General features: G+C 43.4%; 2 protein-coding genes across 2 annotated transcripts in view; one reads left to right on the top strand and one right to left on the bottom strand.

Moving 5' to 3' along the window:
• KLHL3 (kelch like family member 3) overlaps nt 1-19,696 on the top strand; it is a 207,913-nt gene that overhangs the window by 42,360 nt on the left and 145,857 nt on the right. The gene's annotated exons all lie outside the window — the stretch shown is intronic.
• LOC142021336 (neuropeptide Y receptor type 6-like) lies at nt 9,602-11,137 on the bottom strand. Its single transcript, XM_075010022.1, has one exon. It carries the CDS (start codon nt 10,894-10,896, stop codon nt 9,772-9,774), a length of 1,125 nt encoding a protein of 374 aa, XP_074866123.1. The 5' UTR covers nt 10,897-11,137; the 3' UTR covers nt 9,602-9,771.

The following is a 19,696-nucleotide window of genomic DNA, read 5'->3' as shown; positions in this document are numbered from 1 at the left end:
CCACTGTTGGGGCCCAGAGATCACTTTGGGGTACCCCTGTTGCCTGAGGGTCTGGACTACAGCCCCTAAAGCCCATTTCTTAATCCAGCCCTGACTGTGGAGACCATGAAAGGGATCTCCCAGGATACTTAATGGCCAGGAGTTGAGGCCCTGGGGGCAAAGAGAACCACTCACCCTACCAGTGCAAGGAGGAGAGTAGAAAAATACGAAGCATAAATTGAAGGGATTGTAACTGGAGGCTGGAGCTGGTATTAGATTAATGGGCAACATAATGTGACTACCCTCAGTAGAACATCAATAATTTCCCCCCCACACACCATCCCCCACCCACTTTCCCTTCCCTTCTCCCTTGGTTCATTATCTTTCTTTTTCTCCAATTTAGATTGTAAACCCTTCTGAGCATTTTTTTGTCCTATTTAAAACACTGTGCAAAGAGATGGTGCTAGACATGCATGTAGCAGTTATAAAAGAATCTGTGCTATGCTAAATGGATTTTTGGTTTATAATTCTGTTTAGAACTAGCATGAGCCTTATTATATTATGCCCTATTTTTCTTCCAAACTTTCTTAATCTCTGCAACACAGTGCTCCTCTTAGACTCCAGGGAACATCATCTATTGTAGATTTACTTTAGACTGTGCTGCTGTGAGCTGTGCTGAACTGAACAGTTCATCTGCCACAGCAGAGTCCTTATTCCACCCCTACCCCACCCGGAAAGAGAGGAAGAAAGACGTTCATCTCCTTGGCGTTCACTTCTGCAGCACAGAAGCTGAAGGGAGATGGCTTAACAATAGACTCAGATTTTCAAGGTAGCATTTTAGTTCTTGGTAAGCACAGTTGTTCCACCTCTTCAGGCAGAGGTAGGATCTCCATTGTCTTAACATCGGGAAAAGTTATTTGTCATACATTGTGCACAGTAAATAACAGAACAGTATGGCTAGAGTATGAATTTCATGGGCAGGTTTTGTGAATTTTGTGTGTGGCTTTAATGTGTAAAGATTAATGAATAAATTAGATTTTTCCCTGTAGTATTTTTCTCTTAAATAAGTAAATAGCTGCAGCAGTACATAGGGTTTAAGGTTCCCAAGTGGGATACTTTGTAGGATTCCACTTAATTTTAATGGGCACCACATTGTATTCCTTGAGATAGGCCCAAACCACAAACTTCAGAGCAGGATCGGAAGTGAACCAGAGTTCAGAAGCTCTTGTATCTGAGGTCTGGGCCAGCTGTGAGGTTTTTCTTCTGATTCAGACTTGTTTACAGTTCAAGAGTAAACAGATCTGGAGTTTGGTTGGACCCTCCATTAGTTAAAAATTTGGATATATTTATAAAAGATGTGATGTGATGACAGGGATACCACCAAGAACATACTCATTGTGTAGAGATAAGCAGTGTAGGAGTCTGGAAAGTAAAGTTGGACGTCTGAACATTAGCTGTACTTGTGACTTTCGTGAAATGGGATGTGGTTCCCCAAGGTGATTGCTGACAGATTTTTGTGGGGATGTGGTTCTCATCCTTCTCCCATTCTGTACTATGAGTCTCCCCAGGGGCTCATTTGTTCATTTAGTTGAAACCCATCCAAGCTAGCAATGTCATACAAATATCTCTAACAATTCCACAGTCACTGTGCATAAAGTATTGTGGGAAATGGAATTCCAAAGGGTTCAGGGGAGTTTCAAAGAAGTGCAGTGTAATTGGCAAACTTTCACGATTGCTTAATCAGGGTCAGGACTTGGACAGAGCCTATGTGGTAAGATCATGCAGCGTGAGCTATGGTCATTTGGCAAGCTAGAAAACAAGGCCCTTGAGGACCCAGCATAGCCCCTTTGTGCTGACTACAGCTGCATCCTGTCTCCTGATTGTCGCAAGAGACGCTACAAGGAGGAGTAGTGGTGAGTGAGTGAACACGAAATGGGGGTGCCTCAAAAATGTAAGAGCTACTTCCGTCTAGACTAGATTTTATCTGGTTAAAGAGCTAAGTTGCCTTTATAAAACTATTAGCACACCACAGTTTACGTAAGAAAGAAGTAGTTTTCGCTCTTAAAGAGAAGAGCAAGATGAATTCTGGGGCATTCAGGTGATGTTTCCGTCAAGCTATGTAAATAGGCTGTGACTAACAGAAAAGCCTATGAAGTGATGTCGATTGGCTAAGTGGCATTGAAACCAAGCTGTTTGCCACAGAACCCTTTCACTAATCCATCCATCAGACCCCAGAAAGAGAGTGCCTGTCGCAACACCTCATTCTAGAAAGTCCTTTAGTCTGGCTTAGTCACCGCAGCCCAGAACACCTGTGCAACCTGCCAGTCTCCCCAGTAACTGGGATTACAGGCGCACGCCACCACACCCAGCCTGCCACAGAACAAATGATTTGAAAATGCGTTACCGTAGATTAGATAGTTGTAGCATTTATTGGACCAACTTTTCTGCTTGTGAAAAAGGCAAAGTTCTGTGTTCCAGAGTCTTGAAAGAGATCTATGTAAGAGCAAAAGCTTGTCTCCCCCAACAGTAGAAGCTGGACCAATACAAGACGTCCCATCCACCCCCTTATCTCTGAGGGCATATCTCCACTACCTGCTGAATCCTCAACAGGCAACGATCAAACGAGCAAGGTGTGCGTGCCTGCGTGCACACGTGTGTGTTGATTTGATTTAGTGTCAGATATAGATGTCATCAATTGACCAACATATGCTCTCCCCTGGACTCCAGTGCTCCACTGGAATGAGAAGAGTAAGTGGAGTTGCTGTGGTGTCTTCACATCGGTACGTCAACGCATGATGCCCTCACAATAAGCAGACCTAAGTGTGTCAACTTCAAGTAGCTGAAGTTTTGTGCAACTTAGGTCAGTGGCCTGTGCTAGTGTAGACAAGGCCACGTTGTGGGACCAAAATGGTAACACTGCAAACCAGTCTAGCATTGTCACCCAAGTGTTTTATAGCAGCTTATTAGCATAGCATTGAGAGGACAGACCACCTTGTAATGATTTAGGCATGTATGCTACAAGTGCTATAGTGGCATAGAGGCAATATTGTAACTATGCTGCTGTAGACATTTGCTGCAGTCGTGGAAGGGCTTTTTTAGCCCCCTATCACTGTAGTAAATTACCCCACTAAGAGGCAGTAGCTACGCCGATGGAATTTTTCCATCGACATAGTGGTGTTGGTGTTGATACCAGTTGGTAAGCTGAGGAACTCTGTCTCTCCCTGGAGCAATGTACAGGTTACACCTCCTGAAACTGGTGCTCTCTGGTCCAGCAAGGGATCACGGTTGCTTCTGGACTAGACAGCCAAGAAGCCTAAGGACTGGAGGACCAGCCATGACTGGGGCAAATGTGGTGGCAGCCTGGCTGGGGTCAGCTGGGGCTGGAGGTAGCATGGGGCTGGGGCTGGAGTCCAGCTGTCTTCCACAGCAGCTGGGCAAGCAGCCCAGTTTGAGGTGGGAGGAATGAGTGAGGCAGGGTGCCTGCTACAAGCTTAGGGGCCCATGGCAAATTCTCTTGTTAGAGACCAGTCAGGTCCCAACCGTGCCCGACCAGGGAGGTGCAATCTGTACCTACGTCAACCTAATTTTAGATATAGACTTAAGCCTGGCCTATAAGGTGGCATTAAAGCACAGCCACTGTCTTTGAGCCTGCTGTTTGCATAATTTAGTCTTGAAAACATTGCTATACAATGTGCTCTCTTCTCAGAGGAGGTTTCTTTTTTTTCCCCCATGGTTTTTGAAGTTCAATCCAATCAAGTGTTTGCTGTCATAATTATGAACTGTGTTAAATCTCATGTCACTTAACCATAATGAAAGGCCTAGGGGAGGGAACAGAATTTTCCCAGTTGGGCCTTAAATGAAAAGAGGGTCTGTTAATGACTGCATCGGAGAGAAATCATCCTTAGTACAAAGCTCTCCTTCGTTGTTGTTACATGTATTGCAGTAGCACTTACAAGCTGTAATTTAGAGCAGATTACTGCACACAGTAAAATGCCATCCTGCCCTGAAGAGCCTGTTCTCAGAATGCACAAAGCAGAGGGTGCATGAGTCTCATCATTTTCTTGAGGGGAAAATGAGGCATGCAGAGATTAAATGAATTATCCAAGGTCAGAGAGTAAGTCTGACAGAGTTAGAAATTGACCTCAGGTCTCTGGAGTCCCAGGCTAGCATCTTGGCTAGCAAACCCCTCCTATTCCCAAGAACTTTATCCCCTGTCTTTTGGTTCCTTCTACTTAACTCAGACCTTTATTTAGCTCCTAAAGCCATTTCGGTGAACTGCTCACCTTGATGAGGGAATAGTAATTTATTTGCTAGTCTCTAGGCCAAAGTCGGCCTTGGGCTAAGCAGGTGAAATACTACTGCAGCATGTGCTTACACAAGGTCTGAGTTTTTTGTCCAATTTCTCTATCACACCATTATTACAGATCCTATAATTCTGTAAAGCATTTTGGAATCTCACCTTTAAAAAACAATGAGTCCTGTGGCACCTTGAAGACTAACAGATTTATTTGGCCATCAGCTTCCGTGGGTGAACATGCATCTGATTGAAGTAGTTCTTACCTATGAAACCTTATGTCTAAATAATCTGTTAGGCTGTGTCAACGTTAGGGAGTTTTGTGGACAAAACCTGAGGTTTTGTCCACAAAACTTGTGGAGTAGGTACACACAATATATTGTGTGGACAGAAACTGTCAACAAAAAAGCTGTGTAGATGCTGTGTGGGGGCCCTTTTGTTGACAGAGCGGATCAAAAGATGGAGCCACACTTATGTATAGGTACAATCTGTCGACAGAAGTTTTGTTGGAACATCCCTTCCAACAGTAAGGCCTGTTGACAGATGCTGCTAATGTAGATATAGCCTTAGCCTTTAAGGTGCCCCAGCACTCCTTGTTGTTTTGGCAGATACAGACTAACACAGCTACTCCTCAGACCTTTAAGAAAGAGGCCATAGAAAATCAAGTCTTCCTGTGTTACCTTTTGAACCACAACATCCTCATTTTCAGCACCTCCTTTCTCCCTAAATTCATCCACTACCTTGAACTGGAGAAGGCAAAACTGTTGTAGCGGCTGCCACCCCCCCCCCGACGCCACCCCCCCCGACGTGTAGTTCCTAATGCTTTAGAACAGTACGGGAAGCTACATTAAACTGTATGTGTGCCAAGAATCAATATAATTTGTCTGCAACACGGCAGAATGAGTGGCATTTCCAACACTTGACCAGATGTTCAATACACTGTTATTGAAAATAAGACCCTCTGTCTCTTTCTGCATCATGTGCCTCTAAACCAGGGGTTCTCAGATTTTTATTGCACTGTCTCACCCCCTCTAACAACAAAAATTACTACATGATCCCAGAAAGGGGGAGGGGGGCAGGACCCTGCACTCACCTCAGCCTCGTTGACCCAGGTAGCAGGGCTAACCCACAAGCTGGGTAGTGAAGTTAGGCTTGAGGCACGAGCAGTAGTGCTCAGGCTTGGGCCCTTGGCCCTAGCAAGTCTAACGACAGCCCTGCTGACCCTATTAAAATGACTTTGCAACCTACTTTGTGGTCCAGGACCCCCAGTTTGAGAACTGCTGCTCTAAAGGAAAGCTCACTATTGTAATGATTGTTGTGTCTGGTATTTCTATGGTTACGATTTGTAAGCTTGCTCAGACTTCCTACATAAAGACATAGCTTATGAAGATAATGGCCAGACAAGGTGGAATCCAAAAAGCATTGTACAATGGTATTTCTCAAAAAGAACAATATCCAAAAAGCATAAATTATTTTGGCCCCACCTTACAAAGTTCCAGGAAAAAGATGATTTTGTGTGAATTCATCAGGAACCATTGTCTTCAGTATTGTCCACACTGTGAGGATTAAGTTCTGTTGCTGTTAGTGTTGAACACTAGATATAATTACTCAAATCACTGAAATTTGCAAACAAGTTTGAAGTAAATCATTGTCACTACTAGCAGTAATTGACAACAAATGAGGGTGACTGAACCAATACATCAAATCCAAAACTGTTTTGCAAGAAAGGTTTTCTAGCACTACAATATTAAAGTTAAACTGAATTATATTTACCAGTTACACAGATTTGGTTTCATACAAGCCTAACATTTATTAGTCAATATACAGCTGTTGCTCAAAGCACTTCAGTAACACATTAAACAACATTGCATTTGCACATGCACATTTTGTACAGACAATATTCAATTGAGCTTACAGTTTGAGGAAGCCTTACAGTAGCCCATGTTTTCTAAACATTTAACTCAAATTACATACTCTTGAAGACGAGTCAAACTGATCAGGAGTCATGATGTAAATTTGTTCCTTCCTTCCTTGTGGACATTCTGTCTGTCTCTCACTACAACCACAAAGACCACATTAGCAGTGAGAGAATCTGAACAAAATTTGGATGTTGTTTTTAGCTGAATCTCACAGGAACTGGTTTGCTCACTTATTGAGAAATTGCTCTGGACTGCAAATTTCTTTCCTAGCTTCATTCAGGGACACCTCTTGTTTCAGAGGCCACAGATTCTTTTGGGCTGTTTTCAACATCCCCACAGAAACTCAAAATACTGTTATATTGAGTTTAGCATTTGAGTGCACAAGGTAGGTATAACTTTGTATATATTACTCAGTACAAATATAATTGAAATATTTTCTAGTCAATTTTATCTAGTGCAGAGACATGACTTTGTGATAAAATGTGATTTGAATGGTGTCTCCATACCCTATATTGCCACAGTTATGACCACAACATTGACTTATACTAAAGATACTTCTGGATGCTGAATCGGACCAGAGATAACAGTTGTGCATGATGTATGTAGGTAATGTCACGTGTTGGAGCAGATCTTTGGAGCCAATGAACTTACACGTGTTTTAACTAGAAATGATTTGCCCCAATATCTTTTAAAAGGCCATTTCCCACACATACTTCCCTGCCCCCTTCAAAGCTAGCTAGATGATTGAAATCAGAATGACTTTCAACATTTCATCCAAATGAAGCCATAAGAAATAGCAATGTGACAAAATCAAGACACAATTAATAACCTTGAAGTAATCTCAGTTGTCGAAGTGTTTCCACCTGTGTAATGAGGAGTAATTTTATGTAAGTGTGACAAGATTTGACAAAAACTGGTTACTTAATTTAGCTCCGAGAATGACATGATACACCAACAAAATGCCCTGATATGGTAAATGTATTGTCTATGGATCAAGAATAAAAAGACTATAGGAATAATTCAGCCATCTGCAACAACAGATTTCTTTGATTTAGGGACAACACCGTGAATGCTAATATAGCTGCTGTGTCATGAAAGCAGATTGGATGTGTTAGCTCTTTTGGTTACTTGGTATTTTCATTTTTAATAAGTGGTATATTTTCTGTGATATAGAAAAAGGAGAAGAGAACTGATTGTATCAATCTCAATTGCATTTTGCTGGTTAATTCCTGCATGGTATTATTTGCACTCTCTGGGCCAGAGATAAGGAGCTATTCACATAAATCAGTACAGGGACCTGTAATTGTAAGCTCTAAAATGAAGAGGCAAGGTAGGTTTGTTGCAAGTAAAACAATTAAGAAGTTGGATAGAAGAATGTGTAAGATAACGTATGCATTCATTGCTCTTTCTGCTACACCTATACATTTCTGCACCTCTGCATTGACTTCACCTTCTGCCAAATCACGGATCTACAATTTATGCTATCATTTGTCACCTTGGAATTTAAGCCACTGAGTGTCAAAGATTATCACTGTTAAATGTATAGGGTTTTCCTCTGTGCTTATTTCAAGCTCTGAATTGTGTATAAAGAAGCTCTATGAATAGGACATGTTAAATGTATGGTCTTGTTCAAACTTCCGAGGAAACCACTTTTAGGAAAACAAGGCAAAGTTAATACTTGTCCAATTTAAAATGGGCAGTGTATAATTTAAGAGAACGACTTCTAAGCATGCAGTCTTGTGATGGACATATTTGGGTCTTTTTAATGATTTCACTCACTAGCATGAAAATCTTTAATTTTATAATGGTTCCCAGCTCTTAGGCCCTGGACCTGCAACAAAAACTTACACACATGCTTAATTTTATTGCCTTGATGAGAGGTACAATGGCACTTATAAACAAGATAGCTCCAGTTCACACACTCTGTCATGTCTAGGGTGGGTGTGCACAGACTCCATGCACTTTGCTCATCCAATCTCAGTTTCCCTCTTGGGGTCTGGCTTTATTCTGACAAAACAAACTCAGACATAAAATTCAAAGTTGGAAAACTCTGTCCCAGGGCTTGGCTCTTAATTTCACCTCAGTGAGCAAAAAATCTTCCTTTTGCAGAGTCTTTTATCGCTGTTAGGAGGCAACTGTGCACTGCAAAGCTTGGGGAAGATCCTACCCATGTCAATGGGAGAGTATCTCCCAATAACGTAGGGGTGTAACTGGAAGCTATGTTGATTGGAGAAGGTCTTCCATCAATATAGTGTTCTCCATACTGGGGGGTTAGATTGGTATAACTACCTTGCTTGGGGTGTGAACTGTCCACGCACCTGATCAACATAGTTATACTGATGTAAATTCCTCATACAGCTCAAACTCGGGCAATCTTTTAGCAATTTTGATCTTTGTTGCCTGGCCAGTGATTTTTTTTGCACCAACCCTAGGTGGCTTTTTATACTAGCCCTGGAATCTGAGAGAAATTAAGTATGACAGGTGCACCCACACAGGCTGGCAGATCTTCTCCAACAAGAGCTCCTTTCCTGGTTCTCCCCCCGCCACAACTGCTAAGAGCCAATGGAGTGCACATCATATCACGTCTGGCACCCCTGATGCTTGTGGCTTCTCCAGCACTGCACAAAGGAGCAGAGATAGATCAAAGTTGCTGCATTGAGTGGACATCCTGCAGTTGCTGCAGGCTGCTGCCTCCTGACCTCAGTAGGCCTACCTGTCCAGCCCCAGATCAGTATCTGAAAGTCTGGGCTCCTTCCCCCTTTGTCCCTGACTTGCTATTTCTATTAAGGCAAATCCAGCTGCTTGGCTTACCTCCTACTCCAGCAGCCTCGGATATTTGGTTCCAACTTGCCACCTCCTACCTCTGCGTACATCAGCCAGGAGGAAAGCCCGCCCCCCTCCATTAATTAGGGAAAACCACTTGCATCAAAAGGTGAGCCTCCTCCCCAAAACTACCATCCATCAAGGGGACCTACTCCCTTCTGGACTAGCCACTCCTGGCCAGAGGCTGCCACACTCTACTGCCAGCAGGGGCAGCATGGCTCAAATTGTGAAGGACAGCTGTAATGTAGCCGGGCCTTCTGAAATAGCTTTTAAGAAAGGTGGAGAAAACATGGCATGAAGAGGCACAAGACTAGAGGGGCAAGCAGAGGAAGGACTGGTGGATTTGGGAGCACTTTGGAAAGGAAAGACTGTCTTGGGCAAGCAGAAAGAAGCATTTTACTCAGGGAATGCCACATGCATTGGTGAGATGGAAAATTTTGGAGGGAGCCAATCATAGATAGTGAAATCATGGGCTTAAAACGATATGCTCATACTACTAGTATTTCATGAAGCGTTCCTATAGAGGATTTTGGGGTGGGGTGGTGAGAGGAATTTATTGCTTTATTAATTCTAGTCATGTTTTTAGAAGGGACAGTTTCCAGGACAGGTTTACCTGCTTTCACTGAACTAAATGGCAAAGACTCCCTCTGATATTAGTGGAAACCACTCCAGACCTTCATAATCCTATGAAAAAATCAATTGGAATCAGTAAAATCACAATAAAAACAGTTTTGGAGACTGTCATGCTGGATTATTTTAGATATTTACAGTGGTATTATTTAATTTCAAGGACCCCTTGGATACATCAGTGTGCAGGGTTGACAGGGCAATGTTTTCATATGCTTCCTGAGATGCAAAGCATCTGAAATGGTGAACTAACACTATTAAATCCTTCTGGAAATTCTTGTTGAGAAATCCATAAAAGATAGGATTGATGCATGTAGAGAGCATGGCTACCAGGTGGCATAACGTGAACACTAGATTATGGTGGCAGTTCATCAGGGCCTCATAGTTCCAGTCAAAAACAACATTAAATATAGTTAGAGGCAACCAGCAAGCGGCAAAGGTCACAACAATTGAAATTAGCATCATATTAATCCTTTTGCTCTCACTGAGTCTGCTCTCATTCTCCCTCATCCCATCCACCTTCCCGTGTCTCCGCCGGAGACATACAAATATTTTGAGATAGCAGATAAAAATAAAGCTCAGTGGGAAGCAATACTGGAAAACCAGCAGACTGGTTGTGAAGACCAGTCGCTCTGCAACTGATGGCCATGCTTCAATGCAAACAACTTTGTTCGTGTAGAAATCACTGTGGTAAGAGAGATTTTTAAAGGGTTCGTCCGATAGTTGGTGGAATATAAAAAAAGGAATGGATATGAGCAGGGAAGCCCCCCAAATGAAGATAATTCCCCAATAAGCGTGTGAAATATTAGGCTTCCAGCCACGTGGGTTCACAATTAACTGGTGTCTCTCAACAGCAATTAATACAAGTGTGAATATGGAAACTGTGACAGACATACTTTGAACAAAAGAGCTTATTTTACACATAGCCTCTCCAAATATCCAATAGTCCATCAAAGTATATGCAAGCGTGACAGGAATACACATGAGGCATATGAAGACATCGGATAGGGAGAGGTTAGCAATCAGCATATTGGTAACATTTTGAGCTTCCTTTTGTCTTTTGATTATAACGATCAGGCAAAGGTTTCCAAAAAGCCCCACGATGGTAACGACCGTATAAGCCGTGATGAGCAAGAAGACTACATGGAAAGAAGGCTGACAGGAATCAAAGTGTGAAAACTGTGAGTTGCTGCTGTTTGCAGTAGTTCGATTAGACAAACTCACACGGGGATGTTGAGTGCTTTCCTCCATCATAGAGGAACCCTAAAACCATAGACATAATTAAGTATGCAGAGCCTATTTTTTTGTCCCTGCTTATTTAGAGGATCTTTTGCCTGGAACTTCTCAAGACCATGATTAATAGGATTCAGTCTTTATGCTTGTTCTTCATGATGCTCTGTTCGAGCAGTTCTGATACTAGTACTTACAGCATTGAAGACTCCTGGGGCGGGGGGAAAAAAAGCAAATGGTAAAACATTAATGTTAAAGCTATAAATCAAAGTGATGGGCCCAAGTAGCTTGAGTAGTCTGCCTTTTTGAGGTTCTGCACTCATGATTACAGTGGCTCTCTCCACGTGATTCACTGATTCTAGCATATAGTAATAGAGCAATGATCACTCCGTGTAAAATTTCATAAGTTCTCATTCAAAGGCAGGGTATTTTGGGGTGGGTGGGTGGTAAGGTGGCATGTTTTTATTCCTCCCCCCTAAGATTTTAAGGGTGACCTGGTGCCCCAGCAGTGCTGGGCAGCTGCCCCGGCCGTGCTGGGGAGACCACTGCGGGGAGGTAGCCCAATCCTTGCCACAGGACAGCCTACTGTGCAGCTGACCTCCCCAACCCTGTGGGGCAGCTGCCTCCACAGCTAGGGAGTCCCTGCAGCTGAAGAGCTCTCCTGTGGAGCAGTAGCACCCCATTCAGGGTGCCCTGAAGTGTGTGGCAGCCTGGGAGGTCCATTCCTGGTGCCCAGAAATGTGGGGCAGCCAGGGAGCTCTCCTATGAGGGGGCAGCCCCATTCCCAGCACCCAGAGATGTAGGGCAGCTGGAAGCCACAGCCACCCCCTGCAGCCAGGTAATCCTCCCTCCTTCCTGTCCTGCAGGGTGGCAACCCCCTCCAGAGCAGCCACTGCTGGAGCCAGTGAGCATCTCTGTGATATTCCAGGAGCCTGGCGGTGTGGTGCAGTGGGCAACACCTCCCTCTTCTGTAGGGCAACTGCCCCTGCAACTGGGGAGCTCCCCCGTGGGGCTGCAACCCCATTCTGGCGCCCTGTGGCAGGGGGCAGCCTGGGAGCTGTGCTTGTTTGGCAGCCACAGTTGGGGAGCCCCACCCCCATCCCATATTTGGCATAGGGAAATATGGTAGCCCTACTTTAGGATAAAATATTGCGGGGTCAGTCTCTGCCCAAAAGGGTGTATTTTTGGAAAGTTTGACCAAAAATTGTCATTTTTGAGTCTCTGGGAAATTAAAGAATCGTGCTTCTGCCATCAAAGGGCAAAATTCAGGCCTGATACCAACTTCCCAAAAACTTCAAAGCAGTGCTGTAGCACACTAAAGTCTGTCTGCGACTGCATGCACCATGCTTTAAAAAAAAAAAAAAAAAAAAGGGGAACAGAATCAGGGAACATATCCAGTAATGCATATTATGTTAACCCAGTGCAATGTCTTGTCCTCATGCTGTGGTGTCCAGTATACTCCCTGTTCACCACAAGTGGCGAATGGGGCAGCAGGATGTGGCAAATGCAGCTCAGGGGAGCCACATGTGGGGGGCACCCCTTCTGCTGCTCCGTGCATGCATCCCACTGCTTGGTGGGACAAGCGCACGGTGGCAGAGGCAGCTGCGAGTCGCAGACTCCTGCGGCCCTGCATGGCGGTGACTCCAACTGCAGCACAGCTTGCAGAGTGAAGCTCCAGCTGCAGCACCAGTGAGTAATCTTGGGTGGGGTAGGGGAGTGGGTGGCACCTGGCTTGGGTTGGGCAGGGGTGCATGTGGCAATCCATTCAATTTCTTTGGGACACCACTGTCCTGGAGCACCACCGTTTATGACTTCTGCAGAATATGGACATCAAGAGTCCAGGGGAATGCAGGAGCTGAGTCTGGGGGAACACAGGAACAGGGTGTAATGGTTGTGTACTGGATGTCCACCCTGGCTGCCTTTTCTAGTGTAGCTGTCAGTTACAGCCTCTGTTTGGCCCTAAATATAAACAGAGAAGAATATGGATGACATGGAGGCAGCATCTTTTCCACACACAGCAACATCTTCATATTAATACTAGCCTCCAATTCTCTTCTTCCTTTCCCTATATATATGCCTTAAAATTTGGACTGGTTTGGTAAATGGTACGGAGGTATCTTACTGTAACTAAATGCAGTGTCTGGTTTAAAGTCACTCCTGATTTACACATGTGTAAATCTTTTGGCTTCAGTAGACTTATGTTTGTAAAACAGGTGTGAATGAGAGATTAGGTTCTGCATCAAAGTCTCTATGGATTGAGAGTGTCTTATTAGAAGAGCTGAACTCAAAGCCAAGGCTGGGAGAATTTTGGGGCAGAAAAAGGTGGTCTCTCAAATCTGGGAAAGAAAGAATTCTAGTTCTTTGCCCATCATTCATTTCTTAAACACTATGCTCGTCACAGCCCTTAGGTACCTTTACATCCCTTTAAACCAGTGGTGTCCAAAAGGAAGTCCACCAATTGCCACATGTCCCGTAGCCAGGCACCCTAACTCCCCCTAACTCCAGTGACTCGCTGGAGCCATGCCAATGGAGCTGCCCAGCCACAAGCTGCACAGCCCCAAGAGCCATGCTGGGAAAGAGCCATGCTGGGGCAGCATTGGCTGCAGGTGGTGTGTGGCGTGCGGCTCCTGGCTGGAGCCACAAGACCTGCACTGAGGAGGAGCTGTCAGGAAGGAGCTGCACTGGGGCAGCATCAAGAGGCATGGCTCCTGGCCAAACCATCGGGAGCCGAGCTGGGGAGAGGGCTGCAGGGGCTGCCTCCTTGGCTGCTGCCACGTGCTTGTGGTGGGGCACGTACGCAGTGCAGGAAGAGCTACGTCCCACCTGTGCGGCTGTACTGAGCCCCTGAGTGGCATTTCTCCACATTGTGCTGCCCCTTTCGCCACATATGGCGAATGGGAAGCGTATTGGACAACGCGGCTTTAAACAATACAGATCTGGCTCACCTTAGTCCCTTTGGTGGGAGGAAGAGGGAAAAAGCCTGAAGCGGTCTTCTCTATATCTGTACAGCGACAGCCTTGAGAAAAAGCCGGGAAGAGGGAGAAGTATAAATGTTAAGAGAAAACAACTTAAAAAACCATCATGACTAGGAACGCTTCTATTTACATCCCCCACTTTTGTAAAATGCCTTATTGGGTCACTGTAGCTCTGCCAACATGGCAGAGCTATTTTGGGATACCTTTTCCAAAAATAGCTACTCCGTGTGTTTGAAACATGCCCCCCCCTTCTTTTTTTTTTTTTTTTTTTTTTGAAGCATCTTTTGAAATAACGGGTGTGCTAATTCAGCATCCTTGTACTCCTTGTTGCAGGAGGGTAAGGGATGCGTTGAAATAGCACATTATTTCAACACTTGGCGCTGTTTAGACAACACCAAATGCTGAAATAGCATTTTAACTGCATTTCAAAAATAGGCTAATTGCATCTCTTATTTTGAGTTTAGGGTGCTAGGCAGATGTAGCCAAAGAGACAGTCAAGTCAAGATGCCAGTCTGTGGCTGAGCTGGGTATTGTACCTAGGTGACACAAACTCCAAGACCTATAGGACTCCCAGGTTCACAGTTGCTGATTAGAATTTTAGGTGCAGAAGTCTAACTTGGAGCGTTTTTCTTCCAATACTTCTGTTTGAAATGAATCCTGCCATTTCCAATCAGGCAACGGTATCTAGAAGTCTGCAAGCTTTTAAGATCTGTCATAAGTGGGGATACACCACTCCTAATACCAGTAAAAATCAGGATCTAGTACAACTGTGGTGGGATGAGGGATGGCCTTTTGACTGTACTAATGTGGCTCTGCACAGCCTTACTGATCCAAAGCTGAGTGGTTGAAGTCTGTGCTAAGGGAACAATACTAAGCTCTCACATGGACCTCTAGGCTTGTATGGGGGGGTGAAGAAGGAATTTGCAAAGATGCTTCTCAGAAGCTAATGCAACCTAATGGCTGAAATAGCCTCCCTGGTCTTTTATGTGAACCTCCACAACCAATGGGGAATGTCAGCCGTATCACAGCATTATCAACCCAAGAAACCAGCTCTGTATGCGTGTACACAAAGGCAGCTCTCTGGGACTGCTGAGTGCCTTCAATTTTCTGTGGTTTCAGTGAGAACTGAAGACGTTTGGCAGCTTGCATTATTGGGCCCTGTGTGGATGGGTGCTGTGGATAGTTGGAGCATAAAGTGGGCATATTCCCCTGGGACCTTTATTTGCTCTAAGCAGCAATACTTGCTCTGGTGGAGTTTACACATACACAAAGATGTGTTTGTTGGAAAGCAAAGCCAGCCATTCGCTATACTGCAATCATTGGAGTGGTCTACATAGCAGGGAGTGAGCTTCCTCACCTGGGAAGACAGGCTCATACTAATCTGCTGAACTTAACAGTGTGGACAGTGCAGTTCAGACTCTCATGCCCCCCGGTCCTCTAGGCTTGAGAGCCAAAGTAACAGCCTCCACCCTGCTACTTTAGTGCATTAGCTTGATCCAGCCTACCCAAGAAAGGGGACTTGTTCCATCCAGCTTCTAGAATACCCAAAGAGTCTTGCTGCCAAGGTATATGTGGATCATGGACCTAGGTCCCAGGGTCTGGCTGTATGGATGGACTGCTATCCATGAGATGCTCCTCTGGATCTCTGGCCTCTGCTCCTTGCACTGACCATTCCCACTGCCTGGCCCACAGGTCTGGGCCCTGCCTTCTGGGAAGCAGGGTACAGTGGGAACCTATCTATTGAGGATCCGATCTGCCAGTAACAAGCTCTTCTCTGCTCTTTTACTCTAACGGGAGGCTATCTGGGCCCATCAGGAGATGGGGCTGAGCCAGCTTTGTGGTGTTCCATCCACTATTTCCTACGCTTATTTATTTATCTATCCACTGGTGCACAAGAGAATTTAAGTGTCTAATTAAATGCCAGTTAAATAGTAACAGAGATAGCTGTGCTAGTCTATATTCTATCAAAACAAAACAAAAAAGCAGTCCAGTAGCACTTTAAAGACTAACAAAATAATTTACTTGGTGATGAGCTTTCATGGGAGAGACCCACTTCTTCAGACCATAGCCATACCTGAACAGACTTAACAGACTCAATGAAATCTCATCACCTAATAATTTTGTTAGTCTTTAAAGTGCTACTGGACTGTTTTTTGTTTTAATTAAATGCCAATAATTTATGTATCAACAGGTGCCAAATATTCCCCTGCTGTGTTCAGTGTGGATTCTGGGACTTCTTTGGCACTTTCTACCTTTTAAAGAATGTCCTTTTTAATGACTGTGTGTGTGTGTGTGTGTGCGTGTGTGCGTGCAGTTGCAGTTCATTAACTCTTTGCACTTGTGAATAGTAACAGAGGTAGCTGTGTTACTATCTCCAGATCCGAAGAAGTGGGTCTGCCTCACAACAGTTCATCACCTAATAAATTATTTTTAGTCTCTAAAGTGCTATATGACTGCTTTTTTTTGTCGTCTTTGCGCACAGTATTCTGTTGTTGGTTTTTTTCCAGGAAAAAAAATTCATTCCTGATAACCGGAAATTACTGGGTTGCTTGGTAATGTGGCTTAATAAAAGTGTATTTTAGCATATAAGTCATAATAAAAGGTAATTTAAGCATTTCCTCAATCATATGATAATTACACTTCTTTTCTTCTTACAGCTGGAAAAATACATAATCACAAGTAAATCATACCTTGGAAAAACAACTTATCCTGATGCTGTGCAGCATGTACTAATTCTATTGTACAACATTTTTAAACTAGCCTTACATGTTAGCATAATCTCTTGTATCTTTGAATCGAGAGTTAGGCTGGAGGTAGAATTTTTTTCTTTTTTTCTTCAAATATTTAAGTGAATCTCTCTACTACTGAGATACATAATTCTCTTGCTACAATACCCATTTTAAAAAAAATTAATCTCCAAAAGCACGTCTTTAAAACTATCCAAATGATAAGCCATTTCCCATGTTTCTCTATTGTTCAGAACATCCATTCTTGAAACATGCAAAAAATAAATAAAAGCTTAAAATATTGTATGGACATAAAATAAGAATAATAAACAACACATAAACACCCCTCTTTGAATTTGATATTTCCCTCCAAAGTGATTAGGAAAGTTGCAGTAAAAAAAAATCTATTTAAACTTGAAAGTATTACAAAGCATTACAGCTTCAAAAAGTTGCCCCTGTCATCCTTAAATTTAAGAAACCAGGAATAAAATAATATTTTGAGATACATGTTTCAAATACAAATAGCAAAGATTTTTTTTTCCCCATCAGATGGCTTCTGGTGTGGTATTTTTGCCTTTCAGCAGCTTCACGAACACACTGACTTCTTACCTGTTGGGAAATTCAAGTCCTATTTCCATGCTTCTGTCTTCAGTGGATATTCTTTTCTTTTTCAGGTGAAGTATAAAGACAGCAAGCACATCTTGTCTGTGTTTGACAAAATCAGAAGTGCATCTGTCTGCTTCTAAAGCCAGATCTAAACTTTTCTTTCTTCCTTCCTTGAGCAAACTGCAGCTTCATTCAGATTTCCAACAGGGAATTGAAGCCACCTCACTGTGGAAAGGCTGCTGAGAAATGAAACAAGCTCTGGAATCTCATAAGAAGAAAACACCAATGAGGAGGAAGCAGGGAGGAGAGAGGACCAGTAGTCATGGGGATGATATTTGCTTTTCTCTGCTTTTTTCAAACATTATTTTAAAATCTCATTTTCAATTATCTTATCTCTTTAATAGTACCAATGTTTTTTCTTAAGGACCCTTGGTTGGATTTCACATGGGTAAATATTTGCAGATGGCCTGTTGCTTTTTTGAAAATACAGCCATATAGTAGAGTGCTTAGAAGAAGAATACATGTTCTATTGACATATTTGCCCTATGACAGTTAAGACTGATTTTTTTCATTACAAATATGCACTATATTAGGAGTTTTATGCCTATGCTGTAAAAATGTAATTGAGATCAAATCATAGCCTTTTATCCAAGCTTGGGAAGAAATAGGATTCATGATGATTACTGTTATTTTATCATTTAAAAACATATGCGGTAATTTCTTTAACAAGACTTTTATTAAACGTGTGTGTATTTAAAAATAGAAGTGACAAGGAAGGAATTATTGGCTCACTTTGTGGTGCAGGAATTCCTAATATTCTTCTACTTTCCAGTGGCCCCGTTCCCTATGCGTTGTCACCTTGGGCGTTTTCAGTTCTTGGAGGTGGTGAGGAGGTGTGCAGTGGGTATTTGTGTGGGGAATGTAGGCAGCAGGTAACATTGGCAAGGGAAGGCATTGCCTTCTCGTAAAGACTAGGGTGGCCCTGGCCAGCTGGGAAGGCTTGGGTGGGGGGAGGGGCAGAATTGTGGTGCAGCTGCTCCTAGGTCTGGAGCTGGACAGGGAGAGAAATGCCAGGGCTGCCTGGCACTCTGGGAACTGGAGGTCAGGGGAGTTGTGACTGCCTGGCATGCGGGGGGGTGTGGTGGAGGAGGGGAATGTGCTAGCTTGGATGCAGCAGCCATAATGGAAAGGACTTGGGGTGGCATGACGGCGGCTAGGGATGGGCTCTGGTGGGCATGGAAGGGGTGGAGCTGGGGCTTGCTTCCCCGAGCCTGGCCTTCACCCACCACCACTACCCATGGTGGGGAGAGCCACAGGCAGAGGAGATGAAGGTTTCCTGTTAAGTTGGGGAAAGGGAAGGTAGCAAGAAAAACTTTGGGGGGAAGTCAGGGAGCAATATCCACAAACATCACAGAATGTGATGTCTGAAAAGCAGTAGGAGTTCAGAATGAGAGAGAGAGGATGGGGCTGCATCTATGCTGCATTATAATGGTGAGTAATAGTGATGGGCAAGTTTTGAGATCCAGGATTTGAATTTTTAGCACAGATTTCATTTTGTTATATGGTGAGGATAAATTTTTCTGAAGGATTTCTTAGCAGATAAGGTTTTGATCAGGCCAGAAATACTCTGAAACCACACTTTCAAATGTATTTTGTAATTTCTGCATCTGGTCCCACTTAAACTCACAGAATGGAACAGCACACAGAAATGGAGAAATAGGAAAGATCAGTGATGATCATTGATCCTATTTCTTCTAGCTATAGATAAAGATTCTTAAGTAGCTGTATAAAACCAGCAACAATCATGAAAATAAGTTGGTACGCTTTTAACAAACATTTCAGTTCTATTCAGGGTAAGGTTTGGAAAACATTCTGGGACAAAGGTTTTTATCTAGATGAATACTCAGTTCTTAACTGTGTCTCTGGATTTGCGTAGGATCCTGTAGAAAGTTAAATATAAGGGGGTGATTCTAGTCTCTCACTGGTGTAAGGCTATCAGTCTAGATGGATTTAATCTTGGCATTATCTAGTATAAATTTACAGGATTAATTGCAGTTCCACTCTTTTAAAGATATAATTGCTCATGATCTGTGCAAATCCTACCTGGGAGAGGCACGCATAGAGTAAAGAGAATATGTGATCATGTATAGCAGGATCAAGGTCTGTTTTCAGCCAAACAAAGCAGTATCTGTGTTTGCAAAATAAGTTAATGAATACCAGAATTGTATTTACTTTATATAAATGTTCATGTTACTTTTAATTGCCAAATAAAAATCATGGTCAAATGGCTGTTTGCAGCAGGTAGAGAGAGACTGATAACTTCTTGGAAGGAAGGAAGGACCATATCTGCATTAGGAAACAAATTTAATCTCTGTAAACTGATTATAATTAACATCATCGTGGAGGTTTGACATGCTAACCAGGGCTCGTTTTAGAGGTTGGATGTAGGAACTCTATCTCTGGGAGACTCCAGCAGTTCAAACGTGATCTTATATCTCAGGAAATAGCAGGAATTCT

Source organism: Carettochelys insculpta, chromosome 15, assembly GCF_033958435.1.
Source record: "Carettochelys insculpta isolate YL-2023 chromosome 15, ASM3395843v1, whole genome shotgun sequence".
NCBI classification, from domain to species: Eukaryota; Metazoa; Chordata; order Testudines; family Carettochelyidae; genus Carettochelys; species Carettochelys insculpta.
This window is presented reverse-complemented; position numbering and strand designations above follow the sequence as displayed.

Excerpts from the sequence above, each read along its gene's own strand:
- LOC142021336 (XM_075010022.1), bottom strand. The coding sequence starts at position 10,896 with ATGATGGAGGAAAGCACTCAACATCCCCGTGTGAGTTTGTCTAATCGA.